The 25,973-nt window shown below is 40.4% G+C and overlaps 1 protein-coding gene across 1 annotated transcript; it reads right to left on the bottom strand.

Annotated features, from left to right (window-relative positions):
- Positions 1–8,135: 8,135 nt before the first annotated feature.
- On the bottom strand, positions 8,136–25,435 carry LOC121646674 (neurexophilin-1). The gene is made up of 2 exons (XM_041995815.1): positions 24,845–25,435; positions 8,136–12,486 (listed from the first exon to the last, which is right to left on the bottom strand). Exons 1-2 carry the CDS (start codon positions 24,920–24,922, stop codon positions 11,713–11,715), a joined length of 852 nt encoding a protein of 283 aa, XP_041851749.1. The 5' UTR covers positions 24,923–25,435; the 3' UTR covers positions 8,136–11,712.
- Between the last annotated feature and the right edge of the window lie 538 nt (positions 25,436–25,973).

Below are 25,973 nucleotides of genomic sequence, written 5' to 3'. Positions count from 1 at the left end.
AATAGGAATGACCTGCAGAGGCTATACATATTACTAAAGTCTGATTGGAGCTGGACACTTCCCTGACCCACACACCCCTCACACATTGTCACAGGGTATGGAGACCTCATTTATTTTCTCAGAGTCTCTTTTAATTCATAACTAGTTGGACCGCTTCTTGGAAAATGTTGTTCAGCAGTGTGAATTTGGTTTATTGTGCAGAGTCAAAAAATCCTCCTGTGACAGCAGCCCACCTTGAACAAAGCATCTCCTGAGACAAAATGCAACTTCAGCTCTTTGCATCGAACTCCTCTTTGACCACTTTGTTTGTGTTTAAAAGCATTTTCTACTCTCCATTCTTTGGCTGTGACTGTATTTTCAGCCACCTTTCACTTTTGTCACAGATTTTCCTTCATTGTCCTTCACTTCTCAGTATTTTCACTTTCTCTCCCCCATCTGCGGCTGATGCTGGCTTTCTCTCGCTCCATCATATCGAGCTGTCCATCAGTGTAGGGCCACGTGTCTCTCAGTGTTTGATGGATGGGGAACGCGTTGGTGGAGCAGCCTTCTCTAATAGACATGGCGGATTGAAACGCTGGGGAAGTAAATGTTAAGGGCCTCATAAAACATCCACTTCCCTGACTGCGTCCCATACTGCCCTTCTCCACATCACCCACACACCATCCTCCCACAATTATCCTCCCCTTTGTCTGTAAATCTCCATCCACATACCACTGCCTTGTCAGTCCCTTTCAATTTTGTTGCTGATTATCTGAGGACACATATAGTCATTCGTATACTTGTTTACATTCTTTTCTGTTTACCTGGGTCAGTTGTGATCTTATGCATGCCTCCTGTGGTGTGATGCTGGGAAAAGAAACAGAACAAACCACCTTCAACCTCAATCTTGCATTTGTGTGAGCTTTAGGCCCTATATCAGACTGTATGTCAGTTTCCAACAGTGACATGTCACTATGTGAACAAACAGGAGCCGTGAAAGCCCTCTGCCCCTGAGCCCAGATAACCATCAACTACTGGTTTGTGAAGATGTATAAAGAGGCACTGGTAAAGTTGATTTATTTCCTCATGCCTCGGGCAGGGACAAAGCAACAATGTTAAATAGCCTCTATCAATAAGTCTACACTCTGGCTACCATGTTTGCACGAGGCATTAAGGTCAGCTTTTAAAGTTATAGCTGCAGGGTGATAGCTGCATCACTAAATAACTCAATTCCTCTCAAGGTGGGGGGGGTCAAGAGGAGTCAAGGACAGTAGCAGGGCAGGGATGGATGAAAAGTGAATTAACAGGTGAGCGAAGGGTTGCTGTTTCATCTGGAGCACTGACCCTGGTCATAATTCCAATCATCTGACTTGTTTGATGCAGAAAGAAATCCCTCAGTGTGAAAGGAATTGCCTTACTCCAATATCTCAATCATGGGTGTGAATGCGTGTGTGTATGAAGAAGAGGCTCTGTACATGAATCAGATCTTCAAAAACTAACCCTGAACTAAAAACCTCCCAACAGAAAATATCTGAGCCACTATTATGTACTGTATGTATGTGTCTTAAAAGACAACCTGAAGGCAGTGGAAGGGCTCTGCAGATTCAGTCATTAATCATCATAATGCAGGAGGCATCCAGCAATGAATTAGAATGCCTTGCTCCATGCAACCTCAATAATCCAATTATTTAACAGACAAAATAGAAGGTATAGTAGCATGCTCAAATAAAGGTAAAGGTTAACAAATTACAGCAAAGTATGGCAAAAGACATCACCCAACGGTGCACTTTAATTCTATGATGGTGGCTAATATCAGGACTTGTAAAGCAATCTGTTGTTGAGGTTTTACTTTGAGCTCATTGATAGTTACTGCATTGATATGATGAGAATGTGTCATAAAAGATTTTAGGACTTAAGTGCTGATTTGAGTTTGAGTTGTAATTTTTGTTTTGAGCAGGAATCTGAAAAGGCACAGGAGATAGAGTTGGTATTATTGTAGAGGTAATGAGTGGCAAAATATTTGCTGAATAGAGATATCTATCACTGAAATAAGCATGTCAGCATATTGTAGAAAAGTCTCTTTTAAAAAACAGACAATAACATTTTGATCCAGCTGTAAATTTTTAAAAATAAAAGGTATTACAGTGGAACATAGAGGACTATGTGCATTTTAAAATACTGACTAAATGTAATCTAAAAGATTTGGCTGCAGTAAGTTAGAGGGAATTTTCAGTTAACCTTCTCCTCCCCAGAGTCATCTGCACACTTTGGCTTTAATTATTTTAAATAAAAGATTGAAACAATATCAAACTCCAATATTACAAATATTAACGTGACTAAAAGAGATTTAGTGTTTACTTAAATTTCTGTTGCAGCAAATTAGCACAGTTTAAAGCACCATTGTCACTGCTAGTTTTGATTTAATGGAAGTATCAGCGTCAGTTTTAGTAGGTGTTTTCCAAATATCCTTTCAGCAATTAGGACACTTATAAAGAGGAGTAAGTTGGTAGAGGTGTTAAAGTTATTTTATAACTTTAAAGAGGCATTTATAAGGCTCTCAGCCCCCATAGACAGGCATTCTTTTCAACCCTTGAAACCCTAACAATGCATAGCTCTCAGAGATTTTACTGCATGTTGGTTGAATGCTGTTTTATTGTAAGTTAGCTTGAACCAAGAGGAGCCAACAATGTCCAGTAAAAACAGATTTAATGACAGAGTGTGAAGCTCCAAAAATGATGAAAAGCAACGAAGCACTGGTCAAATTCTCCAACAGCTGCAATGGACAGTCTTTATTATAACTTTTTTTTTTCTGTAACAGAAAACAAATCAGTGTTCACTTTGAATTCTATATTTTCCACATGAAAGCAAAGACAAGCATCAACAATAACAACAACATAACCAAACGCAGCCCACAGCTGAAAATGTGCCACATATTTCTAATATGTAAATGTGCCAAATTTCCCTGCCATGTTCTGCTGTTGGTATTTACTCGCTTTGAGTTTCTTGATGTATTTTGTTGACTGCACTCTTACACTCTAATAAGGGCAAAATAACACATGTACACACTGTATTAATTTCACACTGTCAAAGATTTCAGTAGCCTTTGGAAAATCAATACACCACCACATCAGCTTGGTACCTTCTCCTTGTTACCAGACTCATCTCATTTTGCTGTGGGATGGCATTCCTCCCCTCAACCAGGAGATGTTGAAGTTCAGCCAGTGTTGCTGTGTCGGTCACACACGTTCAGTACACCCACCACGCCCAAACTGATCCCTCAAGTGTTCATTTGGGTTGACATCTGAACTTATGGCAGGTCATTGCATCCTCTCCACTCCCAAATTCTGGAGGTAGTCTGTGATGACCCTGGCTCTGTGGAGGAGAGGGTTGCTACCCTGGATGATGGAGTTAGGTCCTAGATTCTGGAGATATGGGATTGCCACTGGCTCCAGAATCTCATTCCAATATGTCAGTCATTTAGGTGGCAATCAGTTACCAGTCATATATCTGTGACTGGCATACACCAGTCAGCACATGAAGCTAAAAAAAAGCGTAGATGAGGAGAATAATGGGGGGATTTTGGCACAATTTTTGGGAGCACTACCCATACATTTAGTTGTGTTACTCATTACACAGAAGCATGATGCTTACAAGTTATACCTCATTGTAAAAGTGACTAATCAGGCTTTTCAACAATATATAATACAATTGGCATTATTTAAGAGGAGAAATATTCCACCAAAAACAAGTTGTACACAAGTACAACTCCAAATTAAATTGTTGTCCTGTATCTGCTAACCCTATATTGCCAACATCTAGGATATGAAATTGAAGTGGTCACTTGTCAGTTTTGCATTTCCAGCTCAATGCAATGCCCATTAGTAACCAGAAATCTACTAATGCAGGTGTAAGTAAGACTTGAAATACAGAGGTTATGAATAATTCTTCCACTATTTTAAAGTCATCCTCGCCAGAGTAGCCACTGCAGGGCTCTGAAATTTTTGCCCTTTATGACCAGTACTTTAAACATTCCAACACTGTATGTGACATAATTAATCAGAAAAGCTTTGATTCCCTTATAATTTGTTGAAATGTCAGACCGCGACTTACTGCATGACCGTCCATTGTCACAGAGAGGTCACATTGAAGTGTAGTTTGCCAATTATCGTCCTGCAGTAAGCCTGCTCTCCTTTGTGGTTTTGTCTTTTTACTGAGTAGTAAACGAGGAAGAATGACCACCAATTTCTCTTCATTCATGGCAATAAAAGAGCAAGTATTTTATCCAGGCATTTTATGGAGGGATTTCATATGAGAAAACTCTTTCACAGCATTTGATACCATGTCTTTTAAGGAAACTCCTGTTTGTACATTGAATGAGTCTTAGTGTTATAGAGGAAAGCTTTGCTTGTGCAGCATTTGTGCATGTAGCAAGTGCAATAAACATCTGTGGGGCGATATGCTGCTGCAAGATAGCTATTTTTCCACCTCCTGCAGCTCAGGCTCAGGCCCAGCAGGACACAGGTCTGAAACATGTATCACAATACAACTTTTATTTAAAAAAAAATAAATAAATAATAATAAAAAAAAAAAAAATCAACTACTCAAAATGGAAAGCAAAGGAGAAAATTTCTCTCTTGAGAGTTCCTGGTTTTGTTTTCTGAACATAAGATGCTTAGCAGTAATATATTAAACAGAGAAGGGAGCAAATGAAGAATGATTACAGTTATGTCTTGTCTGCAGCTGAGTCTGCACATCCCTGGGTTTGTGATGAACTCGTGTAGTGGAGCCGATAATGATGGGAGCCCAATGCTTTCCTATGACATCCATATCTATGGCTAGAGGATGGAAATTGGTGTGTGAAAGGGGGGATAGGATTGGGGTTATTTTTTGCAGAAGCCCCAGGGGTGTCAAAAAGCACAGCAGCCCTTAACTGTGTGTTTGACTTATCAATAAGCGGCCCTGCAGTACTGAGGACTGGACTGTCAGCAGAAAAAAACCTGCAGAAATGTTTGTGTATTAAGTCGGGGCTCATGGGCAAGTGGATCTTGAAGTAGATGGAGTATTGCCAGAAGAAAAGCAAAGCAAAGAGGATGTGTTGGGAAAGATAGAAGCACAACTGGTGCCAAAAAATCCATCAGGCTATGTTTTTGAAGGACAGTTTTCCAATGAGAGTCTCATCCCATCAACCCTGGGGCTAGGCCTCAGCAGGAGAGAGCTCCTCCCCCTGAGACACCACTGCCTCTGGTTGAAGGTTAGAAAGGAAGAACAGGAATGAATGCAAGGAGACAACAAGCCAGAAAATGACAGTGATGGAGAGGTGGAAAGCTAACCTTTACAAGCTCTTGTTTTATGTCTCCAACTTTATTCCTACTCACGTTGATCGCCCAATACGAGCCCTCGGCTGAACACCCTTTCTCTCCTCTGATGACTTTGGCATAAACACTTCTCAGTTACATGAAAAGAGAAGAAACTGTAGCATTTCACACCTCCCTCGCTGCCTCATGGTTCACTCAAACACACAGACAGAGACAGATGCTGACACAGTCCTTGCCACACATCCACACCTGATCGTCTTCTAAAGGAGTGAATAATTGCTTTGCCAAAGGGCACAACTGTGATCCCCTGCTGGTATTTAAAGCCTTGTCACTGACTTTAAATCACCCCTCTTCTCCATTGCTTCCTGTAGTTAAGTGGAAATGTCCTCTTTTCTGGCTAATACAGAGATCACAGCCCTTGATGTCTTCATCATCTTCATCATGGCCACCAGCTAATACTGCCACATTGCATAACACAGATGCCCAGCGTGAATATCCGCGTTGGCATGTGTGGATGTGTGAAGCTATTTGCCGTCACCCACTGTAATCCAAACTCTTCTTTCTGTGCTGTTGTGCTACAAGATGCACTGACGTGTAAAACTCTGAGCTTTGGTTGCACTATTTCAACTAAAAGACAAACTTTCTTTGCATATTGGTGTTTTTAGATGGTTAGGTGTGTTGATTTGATCAAGATGTATGTAAAAGTCAGCCCATCTCATTAGTTTATTCAGTCATTCTTTCCTGTTCTCACAATTTTGTAGCTGTAGGCAATCTGTGCTTTCTTTAACAACAACCCCCACCTCTTCCCATATTGTTACCTCAACCTTTTCACTGCACTATAATTTTCCAGCATCACTCCTGGCCTCAGTCAGATGCCCCTATATTGTGTGTCCTGTCTGTGTAGTGAATTGCAGATATGGGTTGTAGTGCTCCCTCATGGAAGAAGCCGGGGATGTTGACAGGCTCGTCTTGTATTTGTCCTTGTCTGATGTAACATGTCTCCCATGATGCTCAGACTTGGCCCACCTGCTTGTCCACTCAGTTTGGGGCTCAATGATGGGCATGGCAGGGCTCAGAGATTATTAGAATGCTGGAGCATGAAAGTGCTGTGTGTTTCTTTGCATGTGTAGGCACTGAGCATGTGTACATTTGCATTTACATTTATGCTCATAGTGAAAGCATGACCATGACCACCCCTGCTCACAACTCAGAATATCAAAGAATACCGTCTGAATTCAGAGAGTGCGGCAGGTAAAGTAGATAATAAATTGGGTCTGAATAAAGTTGGTATCCAGGTAACAAAAGCCCTAATCAGTGTATACACGACCCACATTGTCCTTTATGATGTAGAAATAGATTACAGAGACACTAATGGTGAGCTTGGTTTGTTATACAGAATAAAAAAGATATACCCTTTTAGGTAAAAAATTATGTATATATTTTCCACAGCCAATGCAGGTATGTTTTGACATGCTTCTAATAGAATTTCATTATATACCAGTGAATAAGCCTCAATTCTACCTACATTTCTAAAGCCCCTATCTTAATGGATGAATATGCTAGTCCTGCTCATTTTTTAATACAAGCAGAGATCTGTTAATGTATTGCTTCTTTAAATTTAAAAATAATAATGAAAAACTGAAAATCTGCTTGCAGATTTGCTAAGCAGCTACCTGTTTTACATCAGTGGACATATGAGTGATGAAATTAGATTTTTAATAGAACCCTAGCATCACTCTGGTTCCATATATCAACAATCTGATGTACTAAACTAATTACAAGTGTGAAGAAATGAGAGCCTCCTGGTTGAGCTTTCACTTTGTCAACACTGTTAGCAAAGGATGATGTTGCAGGGTGCAACATCTACTGGCAGAGCAATACTACACTTTGTGGTGTAACATGTCATGGAGGGAAAAAGCTCAAAATCATTTCTCTGCATGATGAGCTGAGAACCTGATAGCCTTGAGTAAACAAAATGCTAACAAGAACTTTGTGTCATCCTGTGTGTCTTCATCCCCACATTTTATCACTCAAGGTTATTTTTCTGTCTATTTATCATTTTAAGCCTTGCACGCCCTCTCCCTCCTCCTTGTGCAACAACTTGTTATTTTCTCAATTGACTATCGTCCAGTTCCCCATTACTCGTGCTTAAATGCCCTTCTCCCTTTGAGGAGTGAACACCTTGGATTTGTTTTTCTGTTTTCAAACCAAATGGCTCTGATATGAACCTCCACTGTTACCACTATCAAGAGCTGCTGCCAGTATTTTCCACCTTTTGTGTCTGCCCACGTCTTGCCATGTGTGTGTCCATGTGCAAATTTGACCCAGAATACTGCTGTCTGTTTTCACATTAACCTCAATTCTGCTTTCTTCCAAATAAGGTTCCTTTTCTTCTTCTCTATGTTGATTTATTTGCTTCCCTTTCATCATCTCAGGCAAGGTTATCCTGAGGCAGGCAGCACTTTTATGGGAACAAGGGGGTGGAGGCAATGAGGTGGAGGGCCTGGCTTTGCCGCTAGCCATGCCTTAATCGATCGTGTTTAAAGGGATGTTGTGAGCTGAATGTTTGAACCCATTCCCTCGTTAACAGTTGTCTGGGATTTAATTAAGAAGTAGAAAGAATTTAATGTCAGTTGCATTTTGAAAGGAAAGAGGAGTGTGAAGTTGCACAACAAAGACACTGAAAGTAAGTAAATGTGGAGGGAAAAAAGAAGGAGAAGGCTAATTAGGGGATGAAGTTGTGTTCATGCATCATTCCAGTTGAAACATTTCCTTTTTCCACACTCAACCCCATTTTCCTCCCTGCTCCTCCTTACTCCTTTTTTTCTCTCTCTGCATATATATCTGCAAGAGCCTCAAGCAAAAATTTCTGTCACATCTTTCTTTTTTTTTTCTACCTCCGGTTTGGGTATGAAAATACAAGAAAACAGAGACTGCATGATTGTTGACACACTACCTGCACAGGGGAATGCAACCAGTTATAAGACCAGAGCCTGTTTCTCTGTAGTTTAAGTGGCTGAAGTACCTCTGTGTACTTTATTGATTTATAGAATGTTGAAAACCACAGTAAATGCCATCATATCATCCATACAGTATATCATCCACATGGCACAGAGAAACAAACTGATAAGAAACAAAAAGGTAAAACGGACAACTTTCACCCAGAACTTTATTCAGTTCTGAGGACTCTTAGCTTTTATATATATATATATCTATATATATATATTTATATATGTATACTTATGTTTTCAAAAGTCTGATTTTGTTATTATTTCTTGTTGAGTAGACCAATGTTGTCTCATGGTCTCTAAGGCCAGATATTCACATGTCTGTTGGCACCAGATGGGTAAATAATAAGGCTGCTGCCATGACAACACTGTCCATCCCACAGCAACATGACAGTCTGCAAAATTTAGTCCAGCAGCCTTTCTGCCCATCCCGGAGCGACAGAGAGGGTGGAGCCTCTGTGAGAGTATTGCTGTGAATCTTAATCGGTAAGGAGCTTCTTCTTGGTGGGTAGCCCAACATGTGTCCTTGTTGTTTCTACATTGCTACAGCGCTGTGGGCTTATGTTGCACAGCTTTCATACCATCCTTGTCTGAGTTTCCAACTTCTCTCATGATGCCCTGCGGGATTGGGGTGGGGGTGTTTGAGGTTACTGGGGCGTATCTGTGTTCAGCACTCCGTTGGCATGCTTTCCAGGACATTTCACGTCTTCCCAATCCAGAGGCTTATGTAAGATGCTTTGAACAGGAGAGAGGAAATACCTAAACCAATACATCTTAAGTCTCTGTGTGCACACACATTTGTTTGATGGGATATAGAGATATAGAGAGAAACTGATAGAGGAGGAAAGAGGGGAGTTCTCCCTGCTTATGTTCAGCTAGCTCGACATTAAGCTCAAAGACATTAGCCATCTCAGCTCAGCACTGAGATCAGGAGGGCTGCCGGGGCAGCAGTCAGGAACTACCCACACCAGGGTTCAGCCCCGGGTAGACAGCGTATGAAGACTGAGGCCAGTCTTACATATGATAACAGCATAAAGACAGTAGGGTGTACAGCTGAATAACATGCAGATGTCTGGGAGGGAAAGGACAGCAAGAGCTGGAGGATGAGGAAATGGATGAACAGAGCAAAAGCAGTGGTTCATTCATGCTGGTTGATGCATCTAAAATACAGGAAACTTTATATTCCATCCAGCAGTGCAGAAGAAGGACCTTCAAACAGGCGTCAGGCATTCAGTTTGAGATGCTGCCTAACTTATAATGTATGCTCCACTGGGACTCGGTATGTATGTATTCTTTCAAATAAATAAAGCACAAACTGGTACTGAGAAGGGAGTGAAACCAAAGTGAGTTTCAACATTTTTTCTAATTCTTAATGCTTATAGCTGTGTTAATGATTTTGGAAACACTTATAATAGGAGAAGCGGCAGGCAAATGTTGTCAACAAGCAGAGGATTGAAGCAGCTATGGCATATGTGTTTAAGAGACAGAGGTCTGAAGCAGAAAAAAACATTTATAATGGCTATGAGTAATGCAGCTTTCTGTTTGTGTGCTGCTGCCATTTGCTCTGGGCCACGAGTTGATTTTGTTTCATATGGGAGAAGCCCCCCCCCTTTAAGAGGAAATTACAAACTAAGAGCTTTGATGTGCAGATTTACAGGTCTTTGTTTCTATGTTTAGCCCCTGTGACTGTGTTTTCCCTCCTTCTGCTGCTCACACTGTACAGCCAAAGTGATGCATTTATGTCTGGCCTTATGCTACCCCCCACAGGAGGACAGCTTCACGGTGACCATTCACTGCTGCTTGAGTCCACCTGGGACACTGTTGTGCAGTTTCAGCCAAGCATGCCTATGCACAGATCTGTTCTTTATCACTGATGTCACAGTACATTGGCATCAAGCAGCATATCTGATACTGCTGTTTAATGACTCTTTACACCTGTCGTGTGACTGTTCATTGTTAATTAACCAAGAAGTCATTGTGTCCCCATAAATGCTGCAGCGGTAACCTCTCAGCACGCAAAAATGCCAGCCAACCTAATTCGTTTCTCCATTGTGCGCCGCTTTCCACTGATATTGTTTGTGAGAGTAACATGAGATGGGCCAGCCAGTGGCCATTTATCTTAATGAGAGCAGTTAACTCTGGGTCGAGCTTTGGCTTCTGGCTCCACACAAAAGCATCACAACAATCCCCAAGAACGTCTTCTTATCCTCCTTCCCATTGACTTGATTTTCAGAAATACATTTACCCTCTAGTTGAAACCTTAATTAGTTCTAAAAGAGATTAAATTATATGTAATTATTATGATAATATTTTCATTTATTCAAGATAACGGGCTGACTTTAGTGAGAACAGAATTTGTGGGGAGAGAGCAATCTCCCTCACAGAGTCAAAGTTATCAAGGCGTGAAATCAGGAATCCTGACAGCAACAAAATGTAATCTTTTTCATACAGAGGGGACAATAGAAGGCGCCGCATACTCTGCGTCTCCTTCTCCACTTTAATTAAAAGGGCTCACTGAATCTCTCCGTTTCTCACTCCCCTACCTTGCTCTTGCTCTCTTAAGTGTGGAGGGCCAATTCTATCTCTGTGCACAATCTAGTAATTCCCCTCACACTGAACTTGTCTTAAGCTGTGGCCCTGGATCGTTGTTGAGCAATTTTCTTTTCTTTGCAAATTTTATGTAGCAGCAACATGACTGAAGAATGTATTGTGATTAGATTTGGTGGGTAAACACACGTCTGCAACGAGGGGGATGTCTACGTTAAAGAAGATGGAGTTTTCATACAGAACGTCCTTTAAAAAGTCTGATTGTGACCTTAATGAAGATGTGGTTGGTTACACTCTTCATTCACCTGCACTTTGTGAGAAAATTAGTGTTTCATTTTCCCTGTGGTATGTTTAAATCATGACTATAGTGCATGCAATGTTAAACACAATATGATTATTGTAATAGTCTAAATTTGTCTGTACCTCTCTGGTGGATCAAATCAGCATTTAAAAGCCCTCTTTCACTTTTCATACTGCCTTGTGACTTTGCAAAAGAGCAGTATTTTAATAGGTGATTAGAACATTCAAACAAAATTCACAAATGCAAAAATGGGTGAGAGAAATGCTGGTGAAAAGTTGGCAAATAGAAGCAGGACTGAGGTAAGAATGTGCATGTCGGTGGTACTATATTTTGACTGCCAGTCAAGCTAATGAATGTTGTCATTAAGCATTTCAAATCCCTTATTATCTGCATACTGTAGGGTTCGTTTGCATATATGATTTTACATCTTACAATAGTCAGGCTACAGATTTTTTTAAATTGTTTTGCTGCCACTCCGGCATTTACAGCCCTATTTTCCTCACCACAAGTTAACACACTCCCACTCTTCCCCTTTTCCTCTTTCCTCCCCCCTACATCTCTTCTAGCCCGAGGGCAGGTAGGGCATCTCGTTATGGTAGTTGTAGTCCGGGCAAACCTTCTGCACCAGGCGGTAGTCCGTGCTGTAGAAGGAAATGTAGATACAGATGACTTTGAAAGGCTTGGAGCAAATCCAAGACACGTGGCTCTGGATTTGTTCCTGAAAGCAGGTCTTGGATGGATCGTAGTTGCACAACGAGGTGCGCTTGCTTCGGTCTACTTTCTCATAGTCCACGCGGCAGTTGAAGATCTTGGAGTCCTTGGGGTAGACCACACTCTGGCGCTCCAGGTCGAACTCCACCGCCTTGACGGGTGGCACCAGGCTGACCGAGATGTTGCCCTGGCCTGTGGAGTTGTGGCGAAAGTAGACGCTGAACGTGCCGTTACCGTGATCTACGATCTTGCCAGTGATCAGCAGGTTAAGCCGCACTGTTTTGATATTGGAATAGAAGTCTCCCCAGCCAAACATCTTCTTGAACTTGCCGGTCTTAACAATTGGCCGGCGTTTGACTCTGGAGCTTGAGGTGTCAGGTTTGAGTAGGTCACTGCCTAACATCTCCCAGAACTCCTGTTTAGAAAACTCCTGCTTGGAGAAAGGGACTGGGGTGCGGTAGGGCAAATCTAGAGAGGTGGCATTTGCAGCTCTGCTTTTACTGCTCAGCATCCAGCGGCTCAGGGGTGAGAGGGATGTCTGCCCACTCAGAAGGCCCACCGTCTTGGAGGATTCATCTGAAGAGCTCTTGGGGCTGGTAGAGTCATCTTCTTGACCCATCACCACCTGGAGAGAGTTGGAAAAGAAGATTGAAAAAGAAAAAAAAAAGTATTATTAGTAAGGTTGAAAGAGACGTGTACAGAAAACAAATGAAAGATTTAATCAATACTTAATTTACTGTTTGCACCTCTAGTAGTATTAACTGTGACACATTCTATTAATATCAATGTTACTACATGATGTTTATATATATATATATATATATATATATACAAGGCATTATTACATTTTTTTGTTTATCTCAGCTGCAGGGGAAAAAACACTCCTTTGTCTAGTTTTCACAGAGCCGATGTAATTCCCTAAGCTCACTAAGCGAGTGGTGAGGCCAGAGGGATCAAGGAACTGATTCTACCAGAGAATCACCAAAACTGAATTCACGTAGAGTGTATTACTGCTGTGGTCCTGCTCAGTTTAATCAATATTTGTGAGGGTGGACAATGTTCTTCAAAGGCTGTAAAACAATAAAGCACCATCGGTTTAAAATGTTCTCTAAAGTTCTTTCTCTGACAACAGAGGTTAGAGGTTGATTTATGCACTTAAAGCAAGTGTAGGTGAGCTAAGCATTTACATTACATTTCACTTTGTCCATGTTGCCATCTCAGCTCACACAATCTCATTTCTTGCTGGAGCAACATCAGAAGATAATATAGCTGAAAAGAATGGCTCTTATATAAAAACCTTAAATGAACTTAGTCCAGGTGGAACGTATACTCTGCTGTATTTCTTGTGTTGAAGGGAGCTTTTTGCTTTTTAAGCACCGCGTTCTGTGTGCAGAGGAAACTGTAACTGCCTCGAAACATTTCGTCGGAGGATCAAAGTGTTTGAGAAAGGAGAGGTGGGCCAGCGGGAGGGCCCAAGAATAAAGTGTAATGTCCAATTAAGACTTCCAGTGTTTTAATTAAAGAAAAAAAAAACCTGTATCTGTGCACACACAAACACACACACACACACACACACACACATACACAAAGCTGTCAGATGTTAACATCAACTGAAAGGTGGGGAAGAGGAGAGAGGGAGATAAGATAGTGATGCTGTTCTCAGCAGTAGCTTTGTGAAGTGTGTGAATGTGAAAGTAAAGGATAATAATTTAATGGTAATGATCTATTAACATGTAGCTTTTTGTCTAATGTGCAGTTTAAGGATCCAGTATTGTTGTATCCTTTGGATTTGGCAGTAGAGAACACACACACTTGCATACACACATCTGAATTTTGAGTTGTGGTAAATGCAAACAATAAGTGATGCAAATGCGAATGCTGAGTTAACTTTGTGTATGTGAGTGTGCTCCACCCGGGAGATTTTACAATGATGCATAATGCATGCATCCCTGTCTGTGCTCTGATCCATCTACTGTCTTGACTGCCAGGGCTTCCTTATACCGGCTTAGTCAGGATTATTAAGTCTGACTCATTTCTATTGCATTTTATGCAGGCTTTTCAAGTTTCCTCACATTTGTTAACTTGCTCTGCAGTCAGTCAGTGATATTGATTTTCTGCCTCTGTAAAAACATGTATTTCCTTTAATAACGACATGTATTGCATTTCAAGTGCCTTGAAAGGATTCCCACTGATGTGATTGTGGTCTGATGTTTGGACTCAGTTGAGAGGACTCCCCTCTTCCCTTAATCTGGCTTTATTCCCACGGGGGTGTTACAGGCCAGACGCCCTCTGCTCTAGTTACCTGTCTGCTGCTGCGCTACACTGCCGCTCACATCCTTTAGCTTTCCCACAGGGGCCGATAACAGCCCTGACAAGAGTTTCTTCCTCTTGAATCAGATGGTTCCAATAGCTTGTTTTCTTTTATTTTTGGAAAACATAAACTCATTAATAATGAACAAAAACTGAAGGAGCTGAAGACTTATTGATTTTAATCTCTTCAAATGTATCTTTGTTTTTCTGAGGGGAAACAAAAGGGCCAAACATGATGACTTTGATGACACACCATTCCCCATTGATGGACTAGTTTGTGATTGATTTCTTCCTTTCAATGGGCTGATAGCTGCTGGGCACTGAGGGGAGCGCTGCCTCCCTCCCAGATGGCACTTAGGATCCCCTGCAGTGTCCTACAAAAAGCCCCTCAGGGTTCTTCAAAGTTTGTCACTCTTGATGTCTTTCAAACTGCCCTTTGGTTAGAAGATCATTTTGCCTGTTTTTCTCTGAAGTTGGCAGCATATCTGAACAAAAAACGCATTCAAATACACTTTGTTAGTCTCTTCCTCTCTCAGTCTTATTATGAAGCTCAAAAGGCTGAGCTGCACGAGGAGAGACGAAGCGAGCGCTGTGTTATCATTGAACAGAAGATTTAAGTGTCTGGCACCACTGGAGGTGTCAGATTCAGTACACAGCATCATTGTCAAAGACAAATGTTAGGATGAGCTTAATGTGGCTGTGAAGAAAGCCCAAGTTGCAGCAGTAATGATCACTACAGCCACTGTTTTTGCCAGTAAAGGGATGGTTTTCAACTGTTATTTGCATGTGTGTGACATGGTCTGTTGAATGACGCATCCTGCCTAATGTGTGACTTCAGCATATAAAATATTTTCCTCATTAAATATTTTAACAAGCACTACAGTTCCTTTCTCTTCTGGAAAACTGCATACTCCTACAACTCTCTTGCCTCCCTGCATTTAACTAGGGAAGTATATGAGGTGTAAGATTTAACTATCAGCACTCTTCCAACTTGTTCTTCTGCTTTGTAAGCAAATTGAAATGGTAAAGAATAACCTCAGAATTTAGTGTTGTTTTCATACAGCAGAAGATGAATCCACTTATCCACTTTGATATTTTGGAAAGCATACCCCAACGTTGTGTTAACTGTCAAACATCAATCCCATCTTTGGGTCCATGTCACTCATTTGCTTTCACATTCAAGCCACTGTCCAAAAAGTCCTCCCTTCATGACAAATCAAGCAGCCACAGTGACTTTAAAAGGTCAGAGCAAGTTTCTTTCAGAGGAAGTTTGTTTTGTTTCATGACACTTGGCAAGATGTATCCTGGCTTTAAGTACTGTCGGCAAAGTGTGGGCGATGGGCAGTCAGGTCCTACTGAGGGGGCGGAGGTTCAGGCTGATTTTGTCATTTGTCATGTGTGCTAAGTGAGTCAGGGAAACGGCTGGAGAGGATGGGAGGTGGCTGCGGGCTCTGTCGCTGTGGTAATTGTGAGTCATTCAGGCTCAGTGAGCAAAGGCCTCAGGCCTCTCTCCCAGCAGGAAGTACAGGGAAAGCAGCGATCCTCACAAGCCTGCCCGCTCCACAGGCAATAATCAGCCTGTTGCAGTGACAGGTACACCATTTTAACCCCTTTCCCCTGGTGGCAGAAGCACACTATTAGTAAGATAAAGAGCAGAGATCAAGGTAGGAATTAACTAAAATCTGTGCTCTAAGTCTTACAAAAGAAGAAATATATATATATATATCTGTTGTTTTCTGATACCTGTTTTTGTGTGTGTATGTTTTAACTATAGGTGTCTCTAGTAACTTGATCTAGATTACAGCCTTGGACAGCTTGGTCTTGGTTTTCTACTTCTGTCCAACTTCTTTTTCTTTGGTTTTCTGTTTAGTTTTTTCTTTGGATTTCCTGTTTTCACAGCCCCTAACTTTACAGTAACAATAGTGATTTTGGTCACAGTGGGTTGCTGTCTTTGGCAAAAAAAAACAAACAAAACAAAAAAAAACTTGTTTACTGCACTGTTTACCAATCAAATGATGACGGTGATGATGGTTATCAAAGTGGACAGTTTGCAGCTCAAGAGCCAGGCATGCCCCAAGCCAAAGTAGAATGAATGTTAGACTTCATCAGCTGGACACACACACTCAAATGATTGCAAATGCTATCATTTGACTGTTGTAGTCTATTTTAAATAGAATTGTTTTTCCCACATTAAGCCAGTTCATGACACTAACCTGAATTTTACTGGCAAATATTCAAATTACCAAAAGAAAAATCTGTATTGAATTAAATTGATCAGTTGATAGAAATTCTGTCTGTTGAGCCACCAAACAAAACATGTGCTCATCCTGGGGAGCTGACAAGTTCAATAAGTACTCCACTTTCCTCTGACTGTTGAATTAAAATCTTCATCTCTAAAATGGCATCAATTTTTTATTAAAGACCCAAGCAGCTCAGATTTCTTGGGTGTCTGTCAATGCTTCATTTTTCTCCCCATCTCCAGAAGTAATATGCTCTCTGCAGGAGATTTCTCTGTTACATGATTAAAGTCTGAAAACGGCTGTGCCCTTATAACTAATTATTCTTCTGGCTAGTCTAGATCCAAGAAGAGGTGAGGGAGAGAAAGGTAATTTCACAAGAAACAAGCCGTTTGACTCCCAATGAATAATTTACTCCAGCTACTTGGGGGTCACAGGAGCTTAAGGCCTGCAGTAGGTGGCAAACTCACTACACTGAATCTTTTTATTTTAAGCTCTTTTCCCTCTCTGTCCTGTCTTTCTGCATCCTCAACCCTTTTACCTGGCTCATTTTGGACAGGTTCAGTAGTGTGTGGGTCCCTGTGGAACGCAGCTCATTTTGTATGCTCACTATGAAGCTTGGCTCTGAATTGGCTATCAAACTTTAACATTATATGATATCGACAAGTTGGCGGTGCAAAGAGGATAGAGAGTGGCAGCAGGGGACGCTTTTGCCCCAGTTCTTTCCCTGGGGAATGGGAAGCAAAATGAAGGCTGATGGGACGCAGCTGATTAAAGCCACCACTGCAATATTCACACCTGTCTGGTAAATCTGGAAGAGCTCAAGTTTGGGTAAAAAGGCATTCAGTTAAATGCTGTCTTATAAGGCTGTGGTCTGATATGACACTACAGTCTTAGTACTTTTTAACAAGATACACAAATTTCTGCGAGTTAAAAAACATTTTTGCTGCCAAACAATAAGATTTAACACAATGTTGAAAGCATTGGTACTGAATCTTGGTATTGTGCATTAATAAATACAGAATGTATTTAGTTGAGGGATAGGTTTGTTTATTATTGGTTTGATTATCAGAAATCCACCTTGCGTTGCTTTGAATTTTGTGCAGCACTGCAGGTCTCATGAAACTACAAACTGTGAAAACAGTTTCTTTCCTTACACCAAACAGTTTAGACACCCAGAACTCTGCAGTCTTAGCTGATTTCGGACTTTCTTGTCTTTTAACCCAAAAATGTGAGGAAGGATGTGAAATCTGATCAGAAATGCTTGCTTGTAAGACATTTGACACTCACTCTGGCAACAAGTGAGACCTGCAGTCCATTTAAAATGGATTAGACCTAATCTGGAAAGGTCAGCAGATAAACAAACCCATTGTTCTTAGAACAACCTTTGTGTTATGTGACCCTGGAAAGTCGGGCTACAATTACGTGCCCACTGCAGAAATATGAGTGTTCAAATGACATTCTTTAACTTTTAGCAACAATGAGGAAAAGCCTGTTAAGAAAAGGAAATTTGTTTTCTCCCAAAGCAAAACATTTAAGACAAACTCTCTTAACTAAGTATCTACAGTCTTCTAAAATTATACTGCATTAGTTTAAAGGGTAAATTGTTCCAGGTTATTGAAAAATGGGGTTTGATGAGTGCATGACTGTTTAAATGGATGTTTTTCTAGAGCAATAAAGGTTGAAATAACTGCTGTCTTATACCCTGCAGCAATGCATTCTCAGTCCAACTCAGAAATCAATGTGCTCTGCAAAAATGTTTGCGCTCAGCCAAAATTCCCTCATTCCTATGACTGTGTGTTGCTTTAATTGAAGACCCCTGTAAAGACTCTCAGCAGGCCTGGATGTGTGCACCACTCTGACCCTGAAAATCACCGTACCATCACCAGCCGGCACGCTGGTCAACTCCAACTTACTCGATATCCATTCGCGCAGAACTGACTGTTTACAGATTGTCAGAGAATAAAGAATAGAAATGGGCTCTCACTCACTGGCCTTATTCTAGTGTGATATCAAGCAACTCTAGTCACACCACGATGAGGTCAGCATGAGCCTCAGAGCCTGCGGCATCGAGAAAGCTTTAGTTTCCCTTCTTTCTTTTCACCAACAGCCTGGTGTTCCCCCTTCAATAAACCCACATCCCTTGGTCCCACATCGCCTTTTCTAATATCGCTGAGATGCCAACTGCTCCTGAAATAATGAAAAGTTCATTCAATCTTTTGGTAACAATTTGAATTTATACAGTACATTTAAACAAGTTTTGCTTGTGTCACTTCCAGCAGAAAATCTGTGAATTTAAAATATCTGTTGTGGATTTTCCCATCCTTAGTTATTCATTTTCGTGTGAAAGTCAAGTACATCTTTATCTGGATCCCCTGGGAGTTACACCCACTCATTTTACCCAGGGCTACGAGCCGATTTCTTTTAGCTGTGCGCTGTGATCCACCCTTCACAATCCCAACCAACCTATGGATATTCTTCTAGGGAGTGCTTTGTCTCCCAAACAGTCTCCCAGATAGCAATGCCACAATAAATAATGCTGGATTTGAGCCGACAACGTATTCTGTCTCATGACAGCTCAGCGCTTGACTATGAAGGGCTGTCAGCGTGTCAGGGAGTGTGCTTTCTTCCTGTCTCTCTTCGCCACCTCTGTTGGGATGCTTGGAGTATGGAGGAGGAGCTAACAGGATGGTCAGAGGGGGGGGGATGGAGAAGGTGCACCTCTGGGGTCATTCCTGCTGTGGTTGTGCATAACTCAAGCAATTTTACTCCACAGGCACGTGGTTCAGCTTTGCTCATCCTCTGCATCCTCATGTTTATATATTGTTTCTGTGACAGCTTATTGTTGGATTTTTTGTTTGAATGAAACAAAAATAGAAAATAATAACTAAGTAAAATTAGGTCAAAATTCAGAGGAAAGAACCTTACAGTTACTCTGGATGTTCTGGCAGAGTCAAAGAGACAAGAAGCCAATTTCTATTGTATTTAAAGTCACTTTTAGCAATAACAGGCAGCATTTACACAGTTATCTGCACAAATACATCCTGAAATTACGCAATAAAGGACTGTCTGCTATTACTTGAAGTGTTTGATTCGAATAGCTATGAAAATCATTTAAAGAAAGACAAATCACATTGGAGTTTTACATTTAGAGCTCAAGCTGACGAAAATCATACCAAACAGAACAATTAGCCTTCAGTGGAACTGGAAAAACAAAGGTAAAACATATTATTTTTAACAGGTATTTATGGTCTGTCGAGTGAATTAAATTATTTTAAGGTCCATTGTGTAGGGTGTGGTGATACTTGGTCACACAAACTACAAACCGTAACCAACTTAAGCAAAAAGGCTTACACAGGAGACAGTTTGTCCCTTCTGGGCTACTATCAGAATTTATTAATCTACATTTATTAAAGCAAAGCCTGAATATAGTTGTATTACATTTCTACATGCAGACTTTCCTAAATGTTGCACACTGAAACTTTAATTTAGTCTTTTAAGAAAGTTAAACCTGATTTTGGGATTTTTTTTTTTTTTTTTTTTTCCACTAACATTCAAAGCCTTTGACACAACCAACTTTAAAGTAGCACTATGCAACTTTCTGACCAAAAAGATATGTGTTTCTGACTCGTTTTGATGGCACAGTGACATTTATTATATAAATTTCATGGAGCTGATGTTGGCCAGCAGTGTCCCAAGGCAGACAAACCACATTTCACAACTTTTTAATTTCCGGGATGCTGCAAGCAGGATTTCGTTTTACTGCACCACGTCAACTGGTAGCAACTGGATATCAACACACTGGCCGTTTTGAAGGTGCATTGTGGCAAATTCATCAAAGAAATTCAAAAGGGAAATTATTCACAGGAAACAAGGAAAGCAGAGAAAGGGCCAGAACAAGAGATAAGACAAGAACACTGAATTGACTTACGAGCGAACTCAGAGGATGGATGTAAGATGAATGCCAAAACAGCCGTCATTAGGGGACACCCCACTGATAAAATTTGCTTAAGCTCAGTAATGCTTCTTTAAGATGAAAACAGTTGGGCAGCTCTCTTCCTCCCTTCATTCCTGCTGGAATTCCTACACATTCAACATGTATTTCATCCATAAGATATTAGTGATTAAATCCTGTTAATATGTGGTCATCATAAGCCAAACACTAACTGACAACATGCATTATTTGTGTTTGCAGACAGTTTTTCTAAGCTTCAATGTTTAGGCTACTTGGCCACAAGTTTACTTCCCATTTTGATGATGATCTCATTTCTCCACCTTATAACCTTTTATTTTTTCACATTGGGAAAGTGCAGGTCAGATGTGCTCTGCACAATGAACCATACAATCTGCTTCCACTCTGATGACATATCTAGAGCCTCCCAAATAGAAATGTGACTATTATGAATGAGTTTTGCATTTTGAACATATGTGTAGGATGTGAGGTGGGAAGTGGAGCTTTGACATACACATTGCAACAATGATGGCAAAAAGGATGGGGGAGGAAGTCACATTTGTCACCATATGCACAGTAGTATCAGACTGAGTTTTGGTTTTGGATTAAGATTAGATTTCTGCTTACCTGAGGATTCATCAGGATGGACAGGGTGAATGACCCTGTGAGGAGGGCAGGAAGGTAAGGAACATGACTCTGAGGGTTTTCGACAGGTCAAAATAGAGCGGCAACTCTTATGCAGTAAGAATTAATCAGACAGCTACTGCTTTTTAACCTCATACACAAATCTTCAGGTTTGCACAGCATGCGTTTGTGTATTGTCGCATCATGTTGTCTTGTATTATTCTAGGCAAACTGCAGGAAGTCTGTATTTTAATGCTTTTTGTTGTCTCAGTTATGATTTAAGAGAATACTCTGTTGTATACAGTCTTTGTAATGAAAGCGATTCTGGCTCTATGATGCTTTAAACATGATATGTTTTAATTGATGTGTTAAACCAATCTATCCTTGCTGATGGCAAAGTCAAATAGAAGGTGATGGTAAAAGTGTTTTAAAGGAAAGAGGTAGTAGCAGTAGAAACTAATTTCTCGGTGTCTTCAAAGTGCCATTTTGTTTATATTGCAGTTAATTTGCATAAACAGAAAAGCGTGGCGTTTAGACCTTCGAATACGTATGAATGTCTTCACAGAAATTCAATCTGCAAATAGTGACAGTTTCTGCTCATCTACAGGGCTGGAATTTAGTTATCAAGCATGATGGCCTGTGTGCATCTATACAGAAAGCAATCAGACTGGCAATAAAACGGCTCTGTCTCTCACGGCCACAGAGAGGCTACCTGAGGCTCTCCTCCGGAAAATTCTTCTAAGAAAAAGCTTCTGTGAGCTCAACGTAGGGCTGGGCGATATGGCCTAAAAATAAAATCTCAAATTTTTTTATAACCAAATCCGATTTCCGATTTTAATCGATTTTTTTTCTTTTCTTTAACAAAACATAAATAAACTTATTAAAAACACTTATTTGTTTATATAGATGAATGCCAGCAAAAATAAAACATATAATGTCATAGCTTTTCCACCATATAAATGACTTCATATCTAACATTGAAATATGCGACACAATGCATCCGTGATCTCTTTCCATCTTGATCATTATCATACAGGATCCACTGCAGGAATTATTCCCCTGATGAAGGTTGTCTCTTAACTAGGGTTTGTGGGTTAAGTTGACTTCTGCATCTCATAGAGAGCAGCATTTCTCACTGCAGTTTTATGCACAGCTAAATCCCAGGCGTGAGTAAAGGGTCATTTCACTGAAAATCTGTCAGACAAACACCGTTCTGGTGTGAACGGAGGGCTAAGTCTGCTGCTAACTAACTATGGAAAAAAAATCCAGATTTTCATAAAAATAAATCTCCAGAAATGGAAAATTCGATTTATCGATTTTATCGATTAATCGCCCAGCCCTAGCTCAACGTGAGCATGTATGAAGAGCAAAGCTCCTGCATCTGCAGAGGTCACACTAGAATTACTCAGTTGTGGCTACAGTACAGACATAGATCTCCTTTTTAATAAAAATATATTCAAGTTTACAATATATATACATATATATTAATATATTCTGATCTGTAGTTCTGATTATTGTTTTCATGTAAAAAAGTAAAATATTTAGCAGCTTCTTAGATGTGACATTTGGCTGCTTTATCTTTTCCTTAATACTGTAAATAGATGATGAACCCCAACATGTTAAAGTGAAATATGTACCGAACAAAAAAACAGAGAAACTACTATAAGAGACAAATTAGAATTCAAAACAATTACAAGCCTTTACCAAACTGGCTCAGCTTACCGACCTCTATCAAGAACAATAAAAAACAGGAATTATCAAACTTTCACCTTAAATATTCCACAAACTGTTCTCTATGTATGCACGCTGGCTATTTAGCTTAGTGAGCTAAATCCAGTCAGTTTGCTGAGCCCCACTGATGGAAAATAAAACACAAACTGCTGCCAAAAATAAACAATTTCTCAAGCAGTCAATTATACAACTGAGGAGGTTTATATTATTCATAAGCCTCCATTCAAATACAGAGAATTAGCATTTGAAACACATCATTAATCGCATAAACAGCAATCAGAGTGGCACCTTGTATTAAAAGTCATCAATAATAGTATCCATTCGTGAAAGATCCCTGGAGACCAAACCCTCTCTAAATGGCAGAGCTGTTACAACAGCAAATAATCCACATTGAATTTTTAATGCAGGGTGGACCGTTATTAATCTGTTGCATAGTAAAAAGTTACTTCATTTATTAATTGCTCCCTAATTCATCAATGCCACACAGCTAATGAATTACCCAAGATCTCCTGCTGAGGGATCTCATGTACGTTTCTCATAGATAACATGGTGTGGTGAGGAAGAGAAAAAAGCCCCCATTTAATTTCATTATCATTAGCCACAGACCTTCTGAGCTACAATAGGCTGTAGCCCTGCAGCTCACAAAAAGCTCATAGAACCAAGACAACAAGTGCCTGTTAAGCCTATTATCCCCACTCTGGTATCTGGCTACCTGACAACTGAAAAGGCACACATTCCCCATGCTTTAAGGCAGCGTGTGGTCTCTTCTCTCAAAGAGGAGAGGAATCTATTGAAAGAAAGACAAGTGCCTCTGCAAACAATATCTGCATGAATATTCATTTACAACTGCTGTCTATTATTCATTCAAACCACCAAAAATTATGTTTGCTTAACTTGGAACTTCAAAATGATATTAACTGAAAATCACAAGGTCATCCTTGACGGGATGCACAAAGGGGCGCATCGAACAGCTACTCCAATTCGCTTGAATATCTTGCTCTCTTATGTTTTTTTTTTTTTTTTTTTTTTTTTTTTGGATCTTGCCATTCCCTAAGCTCTGTGATGAGTGAGCTTCACTCAGCCCAGGGGTTTCCGAACAGAAGGATGTTTTTAAGTTTTCTCATGTGAATCATAAGCTGACTTCTCATTAAAGGCTGCTTTTTAATATGTCTGCAAGCCTACATGAAAGTAGAGTGGGTGATCTAAATTTGATTGTGGGTTATGCAATGTTGGAAGTAATTTTTAAGACTACAGAAAGAGTTGAATGATTGATTTATTTTACTGTAGATCTCTGATATGAAAATGTAGCAGGTTTGACTTTTTGATTCCACAGTAATACAGAGAAACCAAGGAGCCATTAACCTACAATGTCTCCCAAAGGGTAAAGATGCTACTACTTATTGTAAACGGATACCATGATTAAAAAAATAATACAAAAAATAATAAAATAAAGTCTTATTTTCTGTCAGCATCGACTTTTTTTCCATTTGCCTATTATTATTTCATTTATTTTTTTTGTTTCTTAAGCTTGATGAAGCAAGGTGCATGCAAGTGTATAAATTGTGCTACTAAAATCTTCAAAAGAAATTGGTTAGTTTAAATGTTTAACACTTTCCAGGAGTTTTAGTTTTTTTAGTTCAATTTATTAGGTTTTTGTGCAATCACTTAGTTGATAATTATGTCATTTTACTTTAAGTAATCAGACAGTATGCACTGAATGACTGGTTGTAAGACTGAAACAAGAAGAGAACATAACCCCCTAACAGACTGATTATGAGCACCGACGGCACGGCGCGCTGTGCAAGCCCGCACGAGCCTCCCTTGGGAATAGAGAGATTACACCTGCCAAACCCGAGTCAGCCGAGCTGAGCCAAAGTCAATATTCTTAATAATTAGAAGTGAGGGTAAAAATTGCATAAACATCGTAATGGCAGAGAACAGCAGAAAGCAAACGAGGATTATATCTGCATCTTCGCAGGAGGTACAAATGACCTGAAGTTTTTCTTGTAAATTGGATATAGACACCTACACCACCTCATGGCGGCGGTACAAGGTGTGACATATAATGTAATTCAGCAGCGTTTAGGACGACCCGAGCATGACTTTTTTCACTCTTACTCTGATCTTACCAAACAAGCGGTTCCGTTGAGGAGGAGCAGGATGAAGCCGTGGTTGGGACGCATCATTCCGGTGCGTAAAACTCTCATCTCCCCCTCCACAGTAGAAAAAGAAAAAAAAATATGTATATGCCTATATGTTAGAAATGTTAGAGAAAAAAAATCCCGAACGCGGGCTTTTCCTCCTTCAGGAAGATGCTCTTCCTACGACACCAGGTCCCTCTCGGCTGGCGCACGGTCCCATATCCAAAGCGGGCTCAAGTGCTGCTTCTACAAACCAACGACAAAAACAAACAAACAAACAAAAAGAAATACGTGGAAACCACTTGAAGAGCCTCTGTTCTGTCTGCTCTTTCCCCCCCGATCCCGTGTTTGAGTCACATTAGTTGTGGTGTGAGAGATCCATGTTTGCGCCGTGGGCTGTTATCATCCATTCAAAAGCATGAAGAGATCCGAGATCTCAGCGGGAGATGACTTCACTGGGAAGTGTGTTGATCATTTCTGGTCACCGGTGCCAGTGGTGATCCTGGATGGATGGAGCTGCACCCTCTTGCAGAAACTGAGCAATCCTGAGACTGGCAAGAGCGAACAGACGATTTAACAGTTTCCTTTCTCCCTCTCCCTCTCCCTGTGTGTGTGTGTTTGTGTATATCCCCCTCTAGAATCCCTTTCCTCTCTCACTCCCTCCTTTGTCTCAGTCCCCCCCACCCCCATCTGTAATCTCCCTTTTTTTCCTCTTTTAATTACTTTTCCATTCACTCAGATAATCCAGCAAACAATCAAAAAGAAAGAACAGAGACAAATAAGTACTAAACCTTTGCATCCGGTGTGAAAATATCTGATATTGTTTTTTTTTTTTGTCCCCACAACAGCTTTTCTCAAAAATCCACAGACAACTCTGTGGGCATTTCTCACCAGCCACCCCATCATTAAATGTAATCATCACTGTGTGGGTGAAAATTATTGATTGGGGAAGACCAGATTTACTTTCAGGCTGTTTGTCACATCATAAACACAACTAATATCTCAGCTTGTTGTTAAAAATGTTTAAACTAGGTTTCAGAGCTCCAAGAATTTACTGCAGTCTCTGACTGTCACACTGTCACATCATACATGTTTTACTCAGATTGTTTGTCCTCCC

This window comes from Melanotaenia boesemani, chromosome 2, assembly GCF_017639745.1.
Source record: "Melanotaenia boesemani isolate fMelBoe1 chromosome 2, fMelBoe1.pri, whole genome shotgun sequence".
NCBI lineage: Eukaryota > Metazoa > Chordata > Actinopteri > Atheriniformes > Melanotaeniidae > Melanotaenia > Melanotaenia boesemani.
This window is presented reverse-complemented; position numbering and strand designations above follow the sequence as displayed.

Bases quoted from the DNA above. Each gene is read 5' to 3' on its own strand.
- LOC121646674 (XM_041995815.1), bottom strand. From the start codon at position 24,922: ATGAGAGTTTTACGCACCGGAATGATGCGTCCCAACCACGGCTTCATC. The intron at 12,487-24,844 runs GTAAGATCAGAG...AACTCTCTCCAG, and splicing joins TCAACGGAACCGCTTGTTTG to GTGGTGATGGGTCAAGAAGA.